The sequence below is a fragment of the Gorilla gorilla genome, chromosome 12 (genome assembly GCF_029281585.2).
Source record: "Gorilla gorilla gorilla isolate KB3781 chromosome 12, NHGRI_mGorGor1-v2.1_pri, whole genome shotgun sequence".
Lineage (NCBI taxonomy): Eukaryota > Metazoa > Chordata > Mammalia > Primates > Hominidae > Gorilla > Gorilla gorilla.
Window position 1 is genome coordinate 36,171,244 of NC_073236.2, and position 12,834 is coordinate 36,184,077.

The 12,834-nt window shown below is 45.2% G+C and overlaps 1 protein-coding gene across 2 annotated transcripts in view; it reads left to right on the plus strand.

The window, feature by feature from the left end:
• The window catches only part of CNGA3 (cyclic nucleotide gated channel subunit alpha 3), a 52,337-nt gene that overhangs the window by 13,697 nt on the left and 25,806 nt on the right, over window positions 1-12,834 (plus strand). For both annotated transcript variants that reach the window (XM_063695596.1, XM_004031468.5), the window contains exon 2: window positions 10,034-10,171. In XM_063695596.1, coding sequence (XP_063551666.1) covers window positions 10,071-10,171 — 101 coding nt within the window. In that variant the 5' untranslated portion in view covers window positions 10,034-10,070. The remainder of the gene's footprint in view (window positions 1-10,033; window positions 10,172-12,834) is intronic.

Consider the following 12,834-nt stretch of genomic DNA (forward strand, 5'->3'; position numbering starts at 1 on the left):
AGGCAGGCTCTAGAACCAGTTGAAAGCCTCTTGGACAGAGAATCTGGGGGTTTGGGGCACTCAGACCATAGCTGGAGCAGGAGCAGGGTTCCCGGTGGGTATGGCCCCTTGATTCTATGGGCTTCTCGACCCTTTGGGAGGGCTGTGGCTGGAGGAGGGCCAGCATGGGGTCCTTTAAAGCAGAGACCCCTCCTGCCCAGGCCTAAAGGCAATACCAGTTCCCTCAATGACTTTGCACTCTCAGGTTTTGGAGTCAGACAGATTTTTAGTCAATCCTGGCTCCGGCCTTCAGCAGCAAACTTAAGGAAATGACTCACCTGTCCAGTTTCTTCATTTGTAAGAGAGGGAGGGGGGCTGCTGTGAGGATTAAGTAAGGAAGTGTTGCATAGCACTCACCTGTGCATGGCACCTAGTGGCCCTCAACAGGAGGCAGGTCTATGGGAGGACAGAGGTACTGCCTCCATGCAATGGCAGTGGGACCAGAGTTTGTGCCCAGGATAGAGAATGCAGCTGAGGGGGCTGAAGGAAGGGGCACAGGCTGGAGACAATGCACTTTATTTGGTGTAATTTGCCTGGAAATGTACAAAGAAGAGTAATTCCATAGTTTTTCCACAGAGTCCCAAACTTCTTTGAGACTTGCTCTGCACCCCACTTGACTGTCAGCTCCTGGAGGACAGAGCTGCATATAGCTCTCTAATAAGTCCCCAGCTTCTAGCATATTGCCTGGCACATAGTAAATGCTCAATTAAAAAGTGTTGAATGGACAATTTTGAATTGGATTTATTGCTTTTTTATCTAAAAACATATAAACATTCCATTTTAAAGTATTGAAAATAATAAGGCCAGGGGGAGGTGGGAGACAAGGATTTGGCCAAAGTCTGCATATACTAAGTCAAATAGGGTTGAGTCCTAATGTGGCTTCTGGACATCACACGTTCTTTGGAAAGTTACATAACCTGTTATAAGCCTCCATTTCCTCATCTATGCAATGAAGACACTAATAGCATCCACCTCAGAGACTCTCATGTTAGAATAAATAATGATGTAAAAAGCTTAGCACATTGACTGGAATATAATCAGATTTCAATATATTATAACTACTACTATTTGGATAACACACATGAATATGTGTGTTATTTTTATTTTTATTTTATTTTATTTTATTTATTTAATTTTATTTTATTTTTAGTTCTGGAGTACATGTGCAGGACATGCAGGTTTGTTACATAGGTAAATGTGTGCCATGGTGGTTTGCTGCATCTATCAACCCATCTCTAGGTATTAACCAGCATGCATTAGCTATTAGCCAGTTGCTCTCCCTCCCTGCCACCCCTGGAGAGGCCCCAGTGTGTGTTGTTATTCCCCTCCTTGTGTCCACCTGTTCTCATTGTTCAACTCCCACTTATAAGTGAGAACATGCAGTGGTTGGTTTTCTGCTTCCGAGTTAGTTTGCTGAGGATAATGGCTTCCAGCTCCATCCATGTCCCTGCAAAGGACATGACCTCATTCCTTTTTATGGCTGCGTAGTGTTCCATTGTATATATGTACCACATTTTCTTTAGTCTATCATTGATGGGCATTTGGGTTGATTCCATGTCTTTGCTATTGTGAATAGTGCCACAATGAACACATGCATGCATGTGTCTTTATAATAGAATAATTTATATTCTTTTGGGTATATAACCAGTAATGGGATTACTAGGTCAAATGGTATTTCTGGTTCTGGGTCTTTGAGGAATTGCCACACTGTCTTCCACATGGTTGAACTAACTTACACTCCCACCAACAGTGTAAAAGCGTTCCTGTTTCTCCACAGCCCCACAAGCAACTGTCCTTTTCTTGACTTTTTTTTTTTTTTTTTGAGACAGAGTCTTACTCTGTCGCCCAGGCTGGAGTGCAGTGCCCGCCCACTGCAGTGGAGTGCAGGCTGGAGTGCAGGCTGGACTACAGGCGCCCGTTACCACCCCCAGAGAATTTTTTGTATTTTTAGTAGAGACAGGGTTTCACCGTGTTAGCCAGGATGGTCTCGATTTCCTGGCCTCGTGATCCACCTGCCTCGGCCTCCCAAAGTGCTGGGATTACAGGCGTGAGCCACCGCACCTGGCCTTCTTGACTTTTTAATAATCACCATTCTGACTGGCATGAGATGGTATGTCATCGTGGTTTTGATTTGCATTTCCCTAATGATCAGTGACGTTAAGCTTTTTTTCCGTATGTTTATTAGCCACATAAATGTCTTCTTTTGAGAAGTGTCTTTTCATGTCCTTTTCCCACTGTTTGGTTTTTTTTTTTTTTTTTTTTTTTGAGGCAGAGTTTTGCTCTTGTTGCCCAGGCTGGAGTGCAATGGCACGACATCGGCTCACTGCAACCTCCGCCTCCCGGGTTCAAGTGATTCTCCTACCTCAGCCTCCCGAGTAGCTAGGATTACAGGCGCCTGCCACCACGCCCAGCTAATTATTTGTATTTTTAGTAGAGACAGGGTTTCACCATATTGGCCAGGCTGGTCTCGAACTCCTGACCTCAGGTGATCCACCTGCCTCGGCCTCCCAAAGTGCTGGGATTACAGATGTGAACCACTACACCCGGCCTGCCCACTTTTTAATGGGTTTTTTTTTTCTTGCAAATTCATTGAAGTTCCTTATAGATGCTGGATGTTAGACCTTTGTCAGATGGGTAGATTGCAAAAATTTTCTCCCATTCTGTAGGTTGTCTGTTCACTTTGATGATAGTTTCTTTTGCTGTGCAGAAACACCTTAAATTAATTAGATCCTATTTGTCAATTTTTGCTTTTGTTGCAATTGCTTTTGATGTTTTTGTCATGAAGCCTTTGCCCATGCCTATCTTGAATGGTATTGCCTATATTTTCTTCTAGGGTTTTTACAGTTTGGGGTTTTACATTTAAGTCTCTAATCCATCTTGAGTTAATTTTTGTAAAAGGTGTAAGGAAGGGGTCCAGTTTCTATTTTCTGCATATGGCTAGCCAGTTCTCCCAGCACCATTTATTAAATAGGGAATCCTTTCCCCATTACTTGCTTCGGTCAGATTTGTTAAAGATCAGATGGTTGTAGATGTGTGGTCTTATTTCTGAGTTCTCTAGTCTGTTCCATTGGTCTATATCCCTATTTTTGTATCAGTACCATGCTGTTTTGGTTACTGTATTCTTACAGCATAGTTTGAAGTTGGGTACCATGATGCCTCCAGCTTTGTTCTTTTTGTTTAGGATTGTCTTGGCTATGCAAGCTCTTTTTGGTTTCCATATGAATTTTAAAGTAGTTTTTTCTAATTCTGTGAAGAATGTCAATGGTAGTTTAATGGGAATAGCATTGAATCTATAAATTACTTTGGGAAGTATGGCCATTTTCATGATAATGATTTTTTTCCATCCATGAGCATGGAATGCTTTTCCATTTGTGTCCTCTCTGATTTCTTTGAGCAGTGGTTTGTAGTTCTCCTTGAAGAGGTTCTTCACTTGCCTTACTAGCTATATTCCTAAGTATCTGACTCTCTTTGTAGAAATTTTGAGCAGAAATTCATTCATGATTTAGCTCTTTGCTTGTCTGTTGGTGTATAGGAATGCTTGCGACTTTTGTATCCTGACACTTTGCTGAGGTTGCTTATCAGCTTAAGAAGCTTTTGGGCTGAGATGATGGGGTTTTCTAGATATAGGATCTAGAAGGCATCCTTATCTTGTGTCAGTTTTCAAGGGGAATGCTTCCAGATTTTGCCCATTCAGTATGATATTGGATATGGGTTTGTCATAAATGGCTTTTATTATTTTGTTATTTGTTATTATTTTATTATTTTGAGGTATGTTCCATCAATACCTAGTACATTCCTACGTACATTCCTAGTACAATACCTATGCACATTCTGTTGTTTGGGGGTAGAGAGTTCTGTAGATATCTATCAGGTCCACTTGATCCAGAGCTGACTTCAAGTCCTGAATATCCTTGTTAATTTTCTGTCTTGATGATCTGTCTAATATTGACAGTGGGGCGTTAAAGTCTCCCACTGTTATTGTGTGGGAGTCTGCATCTCTTTGTAGGTCTCTAAGAACTTGTTTTATGAATCTAGGTGCTCCTTTGTTGGGTGCATATATATTTAAAATAGCTCTTTATGTTGAATTGATACTTTTACCATTATGTAATGCCCTTCTGTGTGTTTTTTGATCTTTGTTGCTTTAAAGTCTGTTTTGTCAGGCTGGGCGTGGTGGCTCATGCCTGTAATCCCAGCACTTTGGAAGGCCAAGGTGGGCAGATCACTTGAGATCAGAAGTTCAAGACTAGCCTGGCCAACATGGTGAAACCTCATCTCTACTAAAAATACAAAAATTAGCCAGGCATGGTGGCATGGGCGTGTTATCCCAGCTACTAGGGAGACTGAGGTAGGAGAATCACTTGAACCCAGGAGGTAGAGGTTGCAGTGACCCGAGATCGCACCACTGCACTCCAGCCTGGGCAACAGAGCAAGACCCCATCTCAAAAATAAATAAATAAATAAATAAAGTCTGTTTTGTCAGATACTAGGATTGCAACCCCTGCTTTTTTCTCCTTTCCATTTGCTTCATAAATTTTCCTCCATCGCTTTATGTTGAGCCCATTTGTGTCTTTGCACCTGAGATGGGTTTCTTGAATACAGCACACTGATGGGTCTTGACTCTTTATCGAGCTTGCCATTCTGTGTCTTTTAATCAGGACATTTAGCCCATTTACATTTAAGGTTAATATAGTTATGTATGAATTTGACCCTGTCATCATGATGTCAGGTGGTTATTTTGCAGGCTTGTTGAGGTTGTTGCTTCATAATATTGTTGGTCTTTGTATTTCAGTCTGTTTTTGTAGTGGCTGATAACAGTTTTTCCTTTCCATAGTTAGTGTTTCCTTCAGGAGCTCCTGCAAGGCCTGGTGCTGATGAATCCCCTCAGCATTTACTTGTCTGAAAAGGATTTTATTTCCCCTTTGCTTATGAAGTTTAGTTTGGCCAGATAGGAAATTCTGGGTTGCAAATTCTTTTCTTTAAGAGTATTGAATATTGGCCTCCAATCTCTTCTGGCTTGTAGGGTTTCTGGGGAGAGGTCCACTGTTAGTCTGATGGGCTTTCCTTTGTAGGTGACCTGGCCTTTCTCTCTGGCTGCCCTTAACATTTTTTTTTTTTTTAGTTGGGGTCCTGCTCTGTCACTCAGGCTGGAGTGCGGTGGTGCAATCTCAGCTCACTGCAACCTCCGCCTCCCGGGTTCAAACGATTCTCCTGCCTCAGCCTACTGAGGTCCGGTGGCTTGTTCCTATAATCCCAACACTTTGGGAAGCCGAGGCAGGCAAATCACTTGAAGTTAGGAGTTTGAGACCAGCCTGGCCAACATGGTGAAACCCTGTCTCTACTAAAAATACAAAAATTAGCTGGGCATGGTGGCGTATGCCTGTAATCCCTGCCCTTAACATTTTTTCCTTCATTTCAACCTTGGAGAATCTGATGATTATGTGTCTTGAGGTTGATCTTCTCATGGAGTACCTTATTGGAGTTCTCTGGATTTCCTGAATTTGAATGTTGGCTTGTCTTGCTAGGTTGGGGAGGTTCTCCTGGATGATATCCTGAAGTGTGTTTTCCAACTTGGTTCCATTCTACCCATCTCTTTCAGGTACCCCAATCAGTCATAGGTTCAGTCTTTTTACATAATCCTATAGTTCTCAGAGGTTTTGTTCATTCTTTTTCATTTTTTTTCCTCTAATCTTGTCTGCCTGTCTTATTTCAGCAAGATAGTCTTCAAGCTCTGAAATTCTTTCCTCTGCTTGGTCTATTTGGCCATTGATACTTGTGAAGTTCTCGTGTTCTGTTTTTCAGAACCATCAGGTCATTTATGTGGCTCTCTAAACTGGTTACTCTGGTTAACAACTCCTGTAATGTTTTATCATGGTTCTTAGTTTCTTTGCATTAGGTTAGAACGTGCTCCTTTAGCTCAGCAAAGTTTGTTATTACCCACTTTCTGAAGCCTACTTCTGTCAGTTAATCCGTCTTGGCCTCAGCCCAGTTCTGTGCCCTTGGTGGAGATGTGTTGTGATCACTTGGAGGAGAAGAGGCACTCTGGTTTTTTGAGTTTTCAGCATTTTTGGCAGATTCTTTCTCATCTTCATGGGTTTATCTTGTTTTGGTCTTTGAGGCTGCTGACATTTGGATGGGATTTTTGCGGAAAATTTTTAGTTGATGCTGTTGCTGTTGTTGCTTTGTTTATTTTTCTTTTAATAGTCAGACCCTTCTTTTGTAGGGCTGCTGCAGTTTGCTGGGGATCCTCTCCAGACCCTATTCACCTGGATCCCTCCTGCCCCTGGAGGTGTTACCAGTGGAGGCTGCAGAACAGCAAAGATGGCTGCCTGCTCCTTCATCTGGGAGATCTCTCTCAAAGGGGCACTGACCTGATGCCAGCAAGAACGTGCCTGTATAAGGTTTATGCTGACCCCTATTGAGGGGTCTCACCCAGTCAGGAAGCACAGGATCAGGGACCCACTTAACAAAGCACTCTGGCTGACTCTTAGCAGAGGGCATGCGCTGCACTTGCGGGGGATCCCACTCATCCAGACTGCCCGATTCCTCAAAGCCAGCCAGGGGAGAGACCAAGTCCACTATTCAGTGGATACCACAGCAGTCCCTCCCCGCAAGGGGCTCCATCCCAGGGACATCCAGCCCCTGGCTGGAGTTGCTGAAATTCCAGCGGGGAGGCCCTGCCTGGTGAGGAGGGATGGGTCTGGGTTTAGCCTAAAGAGGCAGTCTGGCCACGATCTGCCACAGCCGCCGTGGTGCACTGTGGGGAATTCCTCCTGGGCCCAAACTGCCCAGTCTCCACTACTCCAGCAGGGGAAAATGGCAGACTGGAACTCCAGTGATGGCGACCACCCCTTTCCCCAGGAGCTCGGTAGTCTTAGGCAGTCTCCAGTGTAGAGGCCGCCAAGAATCTGCACAGCTCTGTGCTTGAGACCCAAGGCCCTGGTGGTGTGGGCTCACGAGGGAATCGCCTGATCTGTGGATAGCACAGATCCATGGAAAAAGCGTGGTTTCCTGGGTAGGGTAGCACAATCACTCACCGCCTCTTTTGGCTGAGAGTGAGAGGTCCCCTTGCCCTATGCCGCTCCCAGGTGGGCAGGCGCTCCACCCTGCTTTTCCTCACTCTCCTTGGGACTGCCTAGTCAGTCCCACTGAGAGAACCTGGACACCTCAGTTGCTGGTGCAGGATTCACTCACCATTTTCATTCTCCTTGGTGAGAACCTCTGACATCAGCTGTTTATTTTCTTTTTTTTTTTTTTTTTTTTTTTGAGACTGAGTCTCGCTGTGTCCCCCAGGCTGGAGTGCAGGAATGCAGTGGCGCGATCTCAGCTCACTGCAAGCTCCGCCTCCTGGGTTCACGCCATTCTCCTGCCTCAGCCTCCCGAGTAGCTGGGACTACAGGCACCCACCACCACGCCCGGCTAATTTTTTGTGTTTTTAGTAGAGACAGGGTTTCACCGTGTTAGCCAGGATGGTCTCAATCTCCTGACCTTGTGATCCAGCCGCCTCGGCCTCCCAAAGTGCAGGGATTACAGGTGTGAGCTACCCCGCCTGGCTGACCTCAGCTGTTTCTAGTCAGCCATCTTGGTCTCTCCCCGGATTTATTACTTTTAATGAGTGCAATTTCATATGTTGGTCCTAAAGTTTTGCAGGCACCTCAAACTGGAATCATTCTCTTTCTCTAACGTGCTTCCCCCCTAGTTCCGTGCCTCAATGGGCAGGCAGCACCTCCCATCACCCCAGCTGTTGGGGCACTGTGCTCAGCACCTCTTCCTCCCCACCCCTTATACCTAAATTGCCATGTCCTGGCAATTCTACCCACTTGCTATCACTACCACAAAACTAGTTCAGGCAGCTGTTCTCTCTCCCCTAAGAAACTGTGGCAACTTTTTAGCTGCTCACCTCACAGCCACTCATGTTCCCTGAATACATCCTCCCTGGTCTAGCCAGAGTGGCCTGTACACACCTGACCACATTCCTACTGGGCTTTAGGGTAAGGCCCAAGCTCCTGGGCACAACCTGCAAAGCCTGTTGTAGCACCTGACCCACTGCACTGTCAGATCCTTGAGAACAGGCTTCGTTTTATTTCTCTTTATAGCTCCTATGGTCAGCCAGAAACTCACTCATTGTTACATAAGTGAATAAAGTGTTTAAAAATCAAAACAATGTTTGATCTATTGAGAAAACCAGAATATTTAAACTCATAGACTTAAACTATCAAACATCAGAGACAAGTCAGGACCCTGCTGAGCCCATGGCTGCCCTTTTGTAACTGGCAGAGGGTTGGCCAAATGTGCATGGCCACACCAATGGCTCCTGTCTCTGACCTTCCTTTGGATTTGGAATTAACTGAGTCCTGGAGTGAGTCCCTGGGCTGTTTCTAGAAATTGCTATCTTTCTCCGGAGTGGTCTCCACTGACATCTGACACACTTAAACCATGTGGCTGCTCAAGAGAGCCTGTGCTAATCTATTTTAGAGAAACCATCCTCAGAAATGCATCTTCCAGTGAAAGACTTATCCAAAAATCATGGAACTGGCCAATCACACCAGCCTTGCTCTCACATAGGCTTTCTTTTCAATCACAGGGGCGCCTTCCAATGTTTGCCAAAGAGAAAATGTTCATGGCCTGATTTCTGGCACAAGTGTAACTGCCCAAGGGGTTCACCTTCCCCACTGCCTAGACAAAGCCAACTTATCAAGACTGGGGAATTGCAACAGAGAAAATAATTCACACAGAGCTGGCTGTGCAGGAGACCAGAGTTTTATTATTACTCAAATCACTCTTCCCAAAACTCAGGGATCAGGGTTTTTAAGGATAATTTGGTGGGTAGGGGGCCAGTGAATCGGAAGTGCTGATTGGCTGGCTTAGGGATGAAATCACAGGGAGTTGACTCTGTTCTCTTATGCTGAGTCAGTTACTGGGTGGAGGCCACAGAACTGGTTGGTAGGTCAAGGTGTGGCCATCCGGTTGTTAGAAATGTGAAAACCTGAAAAGACATCTCAAAAGGCCGATCTTAGGCTCACAATAGTGATGTTGCCTTTAACAGTAACTGGGGAAGTTGCGAATCTTATGACCTCTGGAATAATGGCTGATAATATTGAGAATTCCAGCCCCTCTCATTCTAACTTGGTGGCTGTTGGGCTTTCAGTTGCTTTACAAAAACAGTTTAGCTTTGGGAAAGGGCTTTAATTTAAATTATAAATTAAATTCCTTCCCAAGGCTAGTTCGGCCTACGCCCAGGAATGAATAAGGACAATTTAGAGGTTAGAAGCAAGATGGAATTGGTTAGGTCTTATGTCGTTCACTGACATAATTTCCTTAGTTACAATTTTTCAAGACGATTTCACAAGGATTGTGCCACATTGACAGGTGGATCTATCTTTCATTGGACAAGCTACTTAACATCTCTGACGCTCAGTTTATTTATCTTTAAATGGGAATAAAAATAATAAGTACCTCACAAAATTATTGTAAGGATTAATGAGATGAATTGTGTATTGGGTTTAGCATTATATTGTAAAGGTTTTCTGAATGTCACATATGGTCCTTTTTTTACATGTTGTCTTAAAGCAAGATTTGAGGGAGCAGTGTAAACAGGTGCCAAATTATAAGATAAAAATAAGGAAACAAGAAAACCAGGGTCAATAGGAACATTGCATCATCTCAAAGAATCATGAGGGCTTCACCTTCCTTATATCACATACCAACTTGGCCCTTCATTTATTTATTCATTCACTCATTCAGCACTTAACTCTGAGCATCTCTTCAGCATGGTAGCATAAACAAATGAGTAAAAGACTTTGAGCCTTATGCTAGAAAGAAGAGCCTGGAGATGTCCAACTAAAACTCACTGCAGCAGGAACTACAAGAGACAGCAGAGGGTGTGCCTGCCAGGGCTTGCAGGGGGGCCGCGTGCGGTAGCCCTTGCCCTTGATGAGCTGGGTTTGCAGTTACTTTCCCATCCTGATGACGTGTCTGCTTTGTGTTCACATTTTAGCAATCATCTGGGGGGCTAAATGTGACAAACCGAGAAGATGGCCAAGATCAACACCCAATACTCCCACCCCTCCAGGACCCACCTCAAGGTAAAGACCTCAGACCGAGATCTCAATCGCGCTGAAAATGGCCTCAGCAGGTAAGATGGGCTAAGATGGGCTTTTCATTTTATGCCTGGCTCTGGTCATTTCCACAGCTGATCTAGACTATGGGGGAAGAATGCCTTCACGTTGGCCAACCACAGGTCGGAGGGCAGGGGAGGTATTCACAGCACTGCCAACTTCATTTTTCATCTCACTTAATCCTCACAACCCCCAGAAAGTAGTCTGTATTCTTGTTTTAGAGATGTGGAAAAGCAGGCTTAAATAGTCACTTAATTGCTATAAGGTAAGAAAATGAAGACTCAAATGCAGCAGACTAAATTTTACTATAAGAACTTCCCCAAACTGACACACTCTCCCATGTATTCATCAAAAATGTGTTGGACTCTTGCTGTGCACCAGCCACTGAACTGGGTTTGTAGTCTGAGCTGGGCACCAAAGATGTAGCATGAATCAGATGCCCTGCCCTCGCTTCCAGGGGAAGGTCTGGAGGCAGGCCATGCCCAGGGCCTGTATAGGGAGTGGGCAGTGCCCCTTGTCAGCCAAGCCATCAGCCCCATCAACGACATCCTGACACAGGTAGGAAATGGAAATCTGGAGCCTTAAGCTCTACTTCTAACCCTCTTCCTAACTTACTAGTAGACCTGGGAAAACGCATTTAACCACTCCATGCCTCAATTTCTTCACCTGCACAATGAAACAGCATTTTTTCCAAGCTCCTGGTATAATAGTGAGGACACCCGAAGGGACCTATTTACTGTGCATAGACCTAAACCCTTATGTTTCTTTGTTTTTAGTTTTTTCCTTTCTGTTTTTCGAGACAGAGTCCCACCCTGTCACCCAGACTGGAGTGCAGTAGTGCAATTAGTGCAATCTCGGCTCACTGGGTTCAAGTGATTCTCCTGCCTCAGCCTCCCTAGTAGCTGGAATTACAGGCACCCACCACCACACCCTGCTAATTTTTGTATTTTTAGTAGAGACAGGGTTTTGCCGTGTTGGCCAGGTTGGTCTTGAACTCCTGACCTCAGGTGATCCACCTGCCTCAGCCTCCCAAAGTGCTGAGATTACAGGTGTGAGCCACTGCACCCGGCCATGTTTCTTAAATTCTCAATGAGATGATTGAGTTGAAGCATGAGCAACTTTCTTTCCAATATTTCTGTTATTTTTGCCCTATATATATAGAATTGAAAACTTCTCCCCACTATGCAGCTTAAATGCACACTGTCTGATGGCCCCAAAATGCAGTAACATCCCTCAGTCCCCACCTCCCTGCACTGGGCCCTCGTGCCTCATTTCTTCTCATTCATTTGTGTTCATCACTTCCTCTCCCAAAGGCACATTTGGTTTTTTCTCTGTCTACGCTCTTGGTCCCAGCTCCTCAACAAACTCTGCTAATAAGTGATGGTCAATAATTTTCAAAGAGATTGAGTCCCCATTATGGCAAACCCACACAGCCCTTGAACCCCACCTTCTGAGATTTCAGCAAAGGAAGGAAGATCCCAGAGCATCCCAACAGATATTTATTTCCTCCAACCATTTTAACTCGGTGCTGGGGCCCCAGGAAGTGTGATATGGCTTCAGAGGCATCAGAAAGTTCCATCCTACTCAAATACCTTTCTCCTAACTAGCCCTTTGCCAATGCCTGTGTCGCACCACTGGAGACTTAGTCCTCTACGTTAAGGCATTGCTCCTTATTTAAAAGAACAAAGAACACTATTAGGACCTTGAAACGTCTGTATGTTTTAATAGTTTATTTCCCATGTGTGAGCTAATAAAGCCCCTTGAAGGGGGTTTCAAAGAGAGGGTCGGGCATCAGGGAGAAGGAGCCCAAGAATGAGGCACAGCACAACATCACGATCCTGGGATCCTGGGCCCAAGACCTTGGGAGAAGGACCAGAGGCTGTCAGGATCAGGAAGATTTTGAAGCAGAATGGAACTTTTCCTCTTTGCACCCAACTTGCCTGGAGTGGGGCATGACCCAAGCATGTCATGGAGCTTCCAGATTCCCTAAAGGCAGAGAAGGCAGTAGTGGGATCTCAGTCCGGCTCCTTCCAGTGAGATACCCACTGGAGTAGGCACCCAGAAGAAGGCAGTCCTGGTCTGCAGGCTGCTGCGGCTCCTGCCCACAATGTCTGCCTGACTTGACAGCACTGCGGTCCTGCTGACTCACCCTGGTTCTGCTTTGGCCAGTGACCTCCAAGCCCAGCTTGACCTGTATCCTGTTGAAGCTTGCAAGGCCTCTTAGAAGATGACCATTTGCAAAATGAATTGCTAGCTTGTTAAGCCATGCTAATAGCAGCCACTGGCCTCTGGCTTCTGGCAGACTCTCTGCAGGCTCACTCTGGAATGCACGCTGACAAGGGTCACAGCACCTCTAGGCATCAGCCACATGGTCAGGGGCTCTGAACTGACGTCTTTAGACAATGCTATTTGTCGTCTGCATGGGTGAGAAAAGGTCCTCCCTTCTCCTTCCTTTGCACTTTCTGTGACCAGAATGATGGTTTAACAGCACAAGCTCGGGGTCAGACTGCCTGGGATTGAACACTGGCTCTGCAACTGACCTGCTATGAAAAGTTGCTCAGTGGCTCCAAGCCTCAGTTTTCTCATCTGCAAAATGAATCAGTACTAGTATTGTCCTCCTAGGGTTGTGGTGAGGTTACTGTAGATGTGAATGCAGAGGTCCTGGCACAGTCCCTGCTGT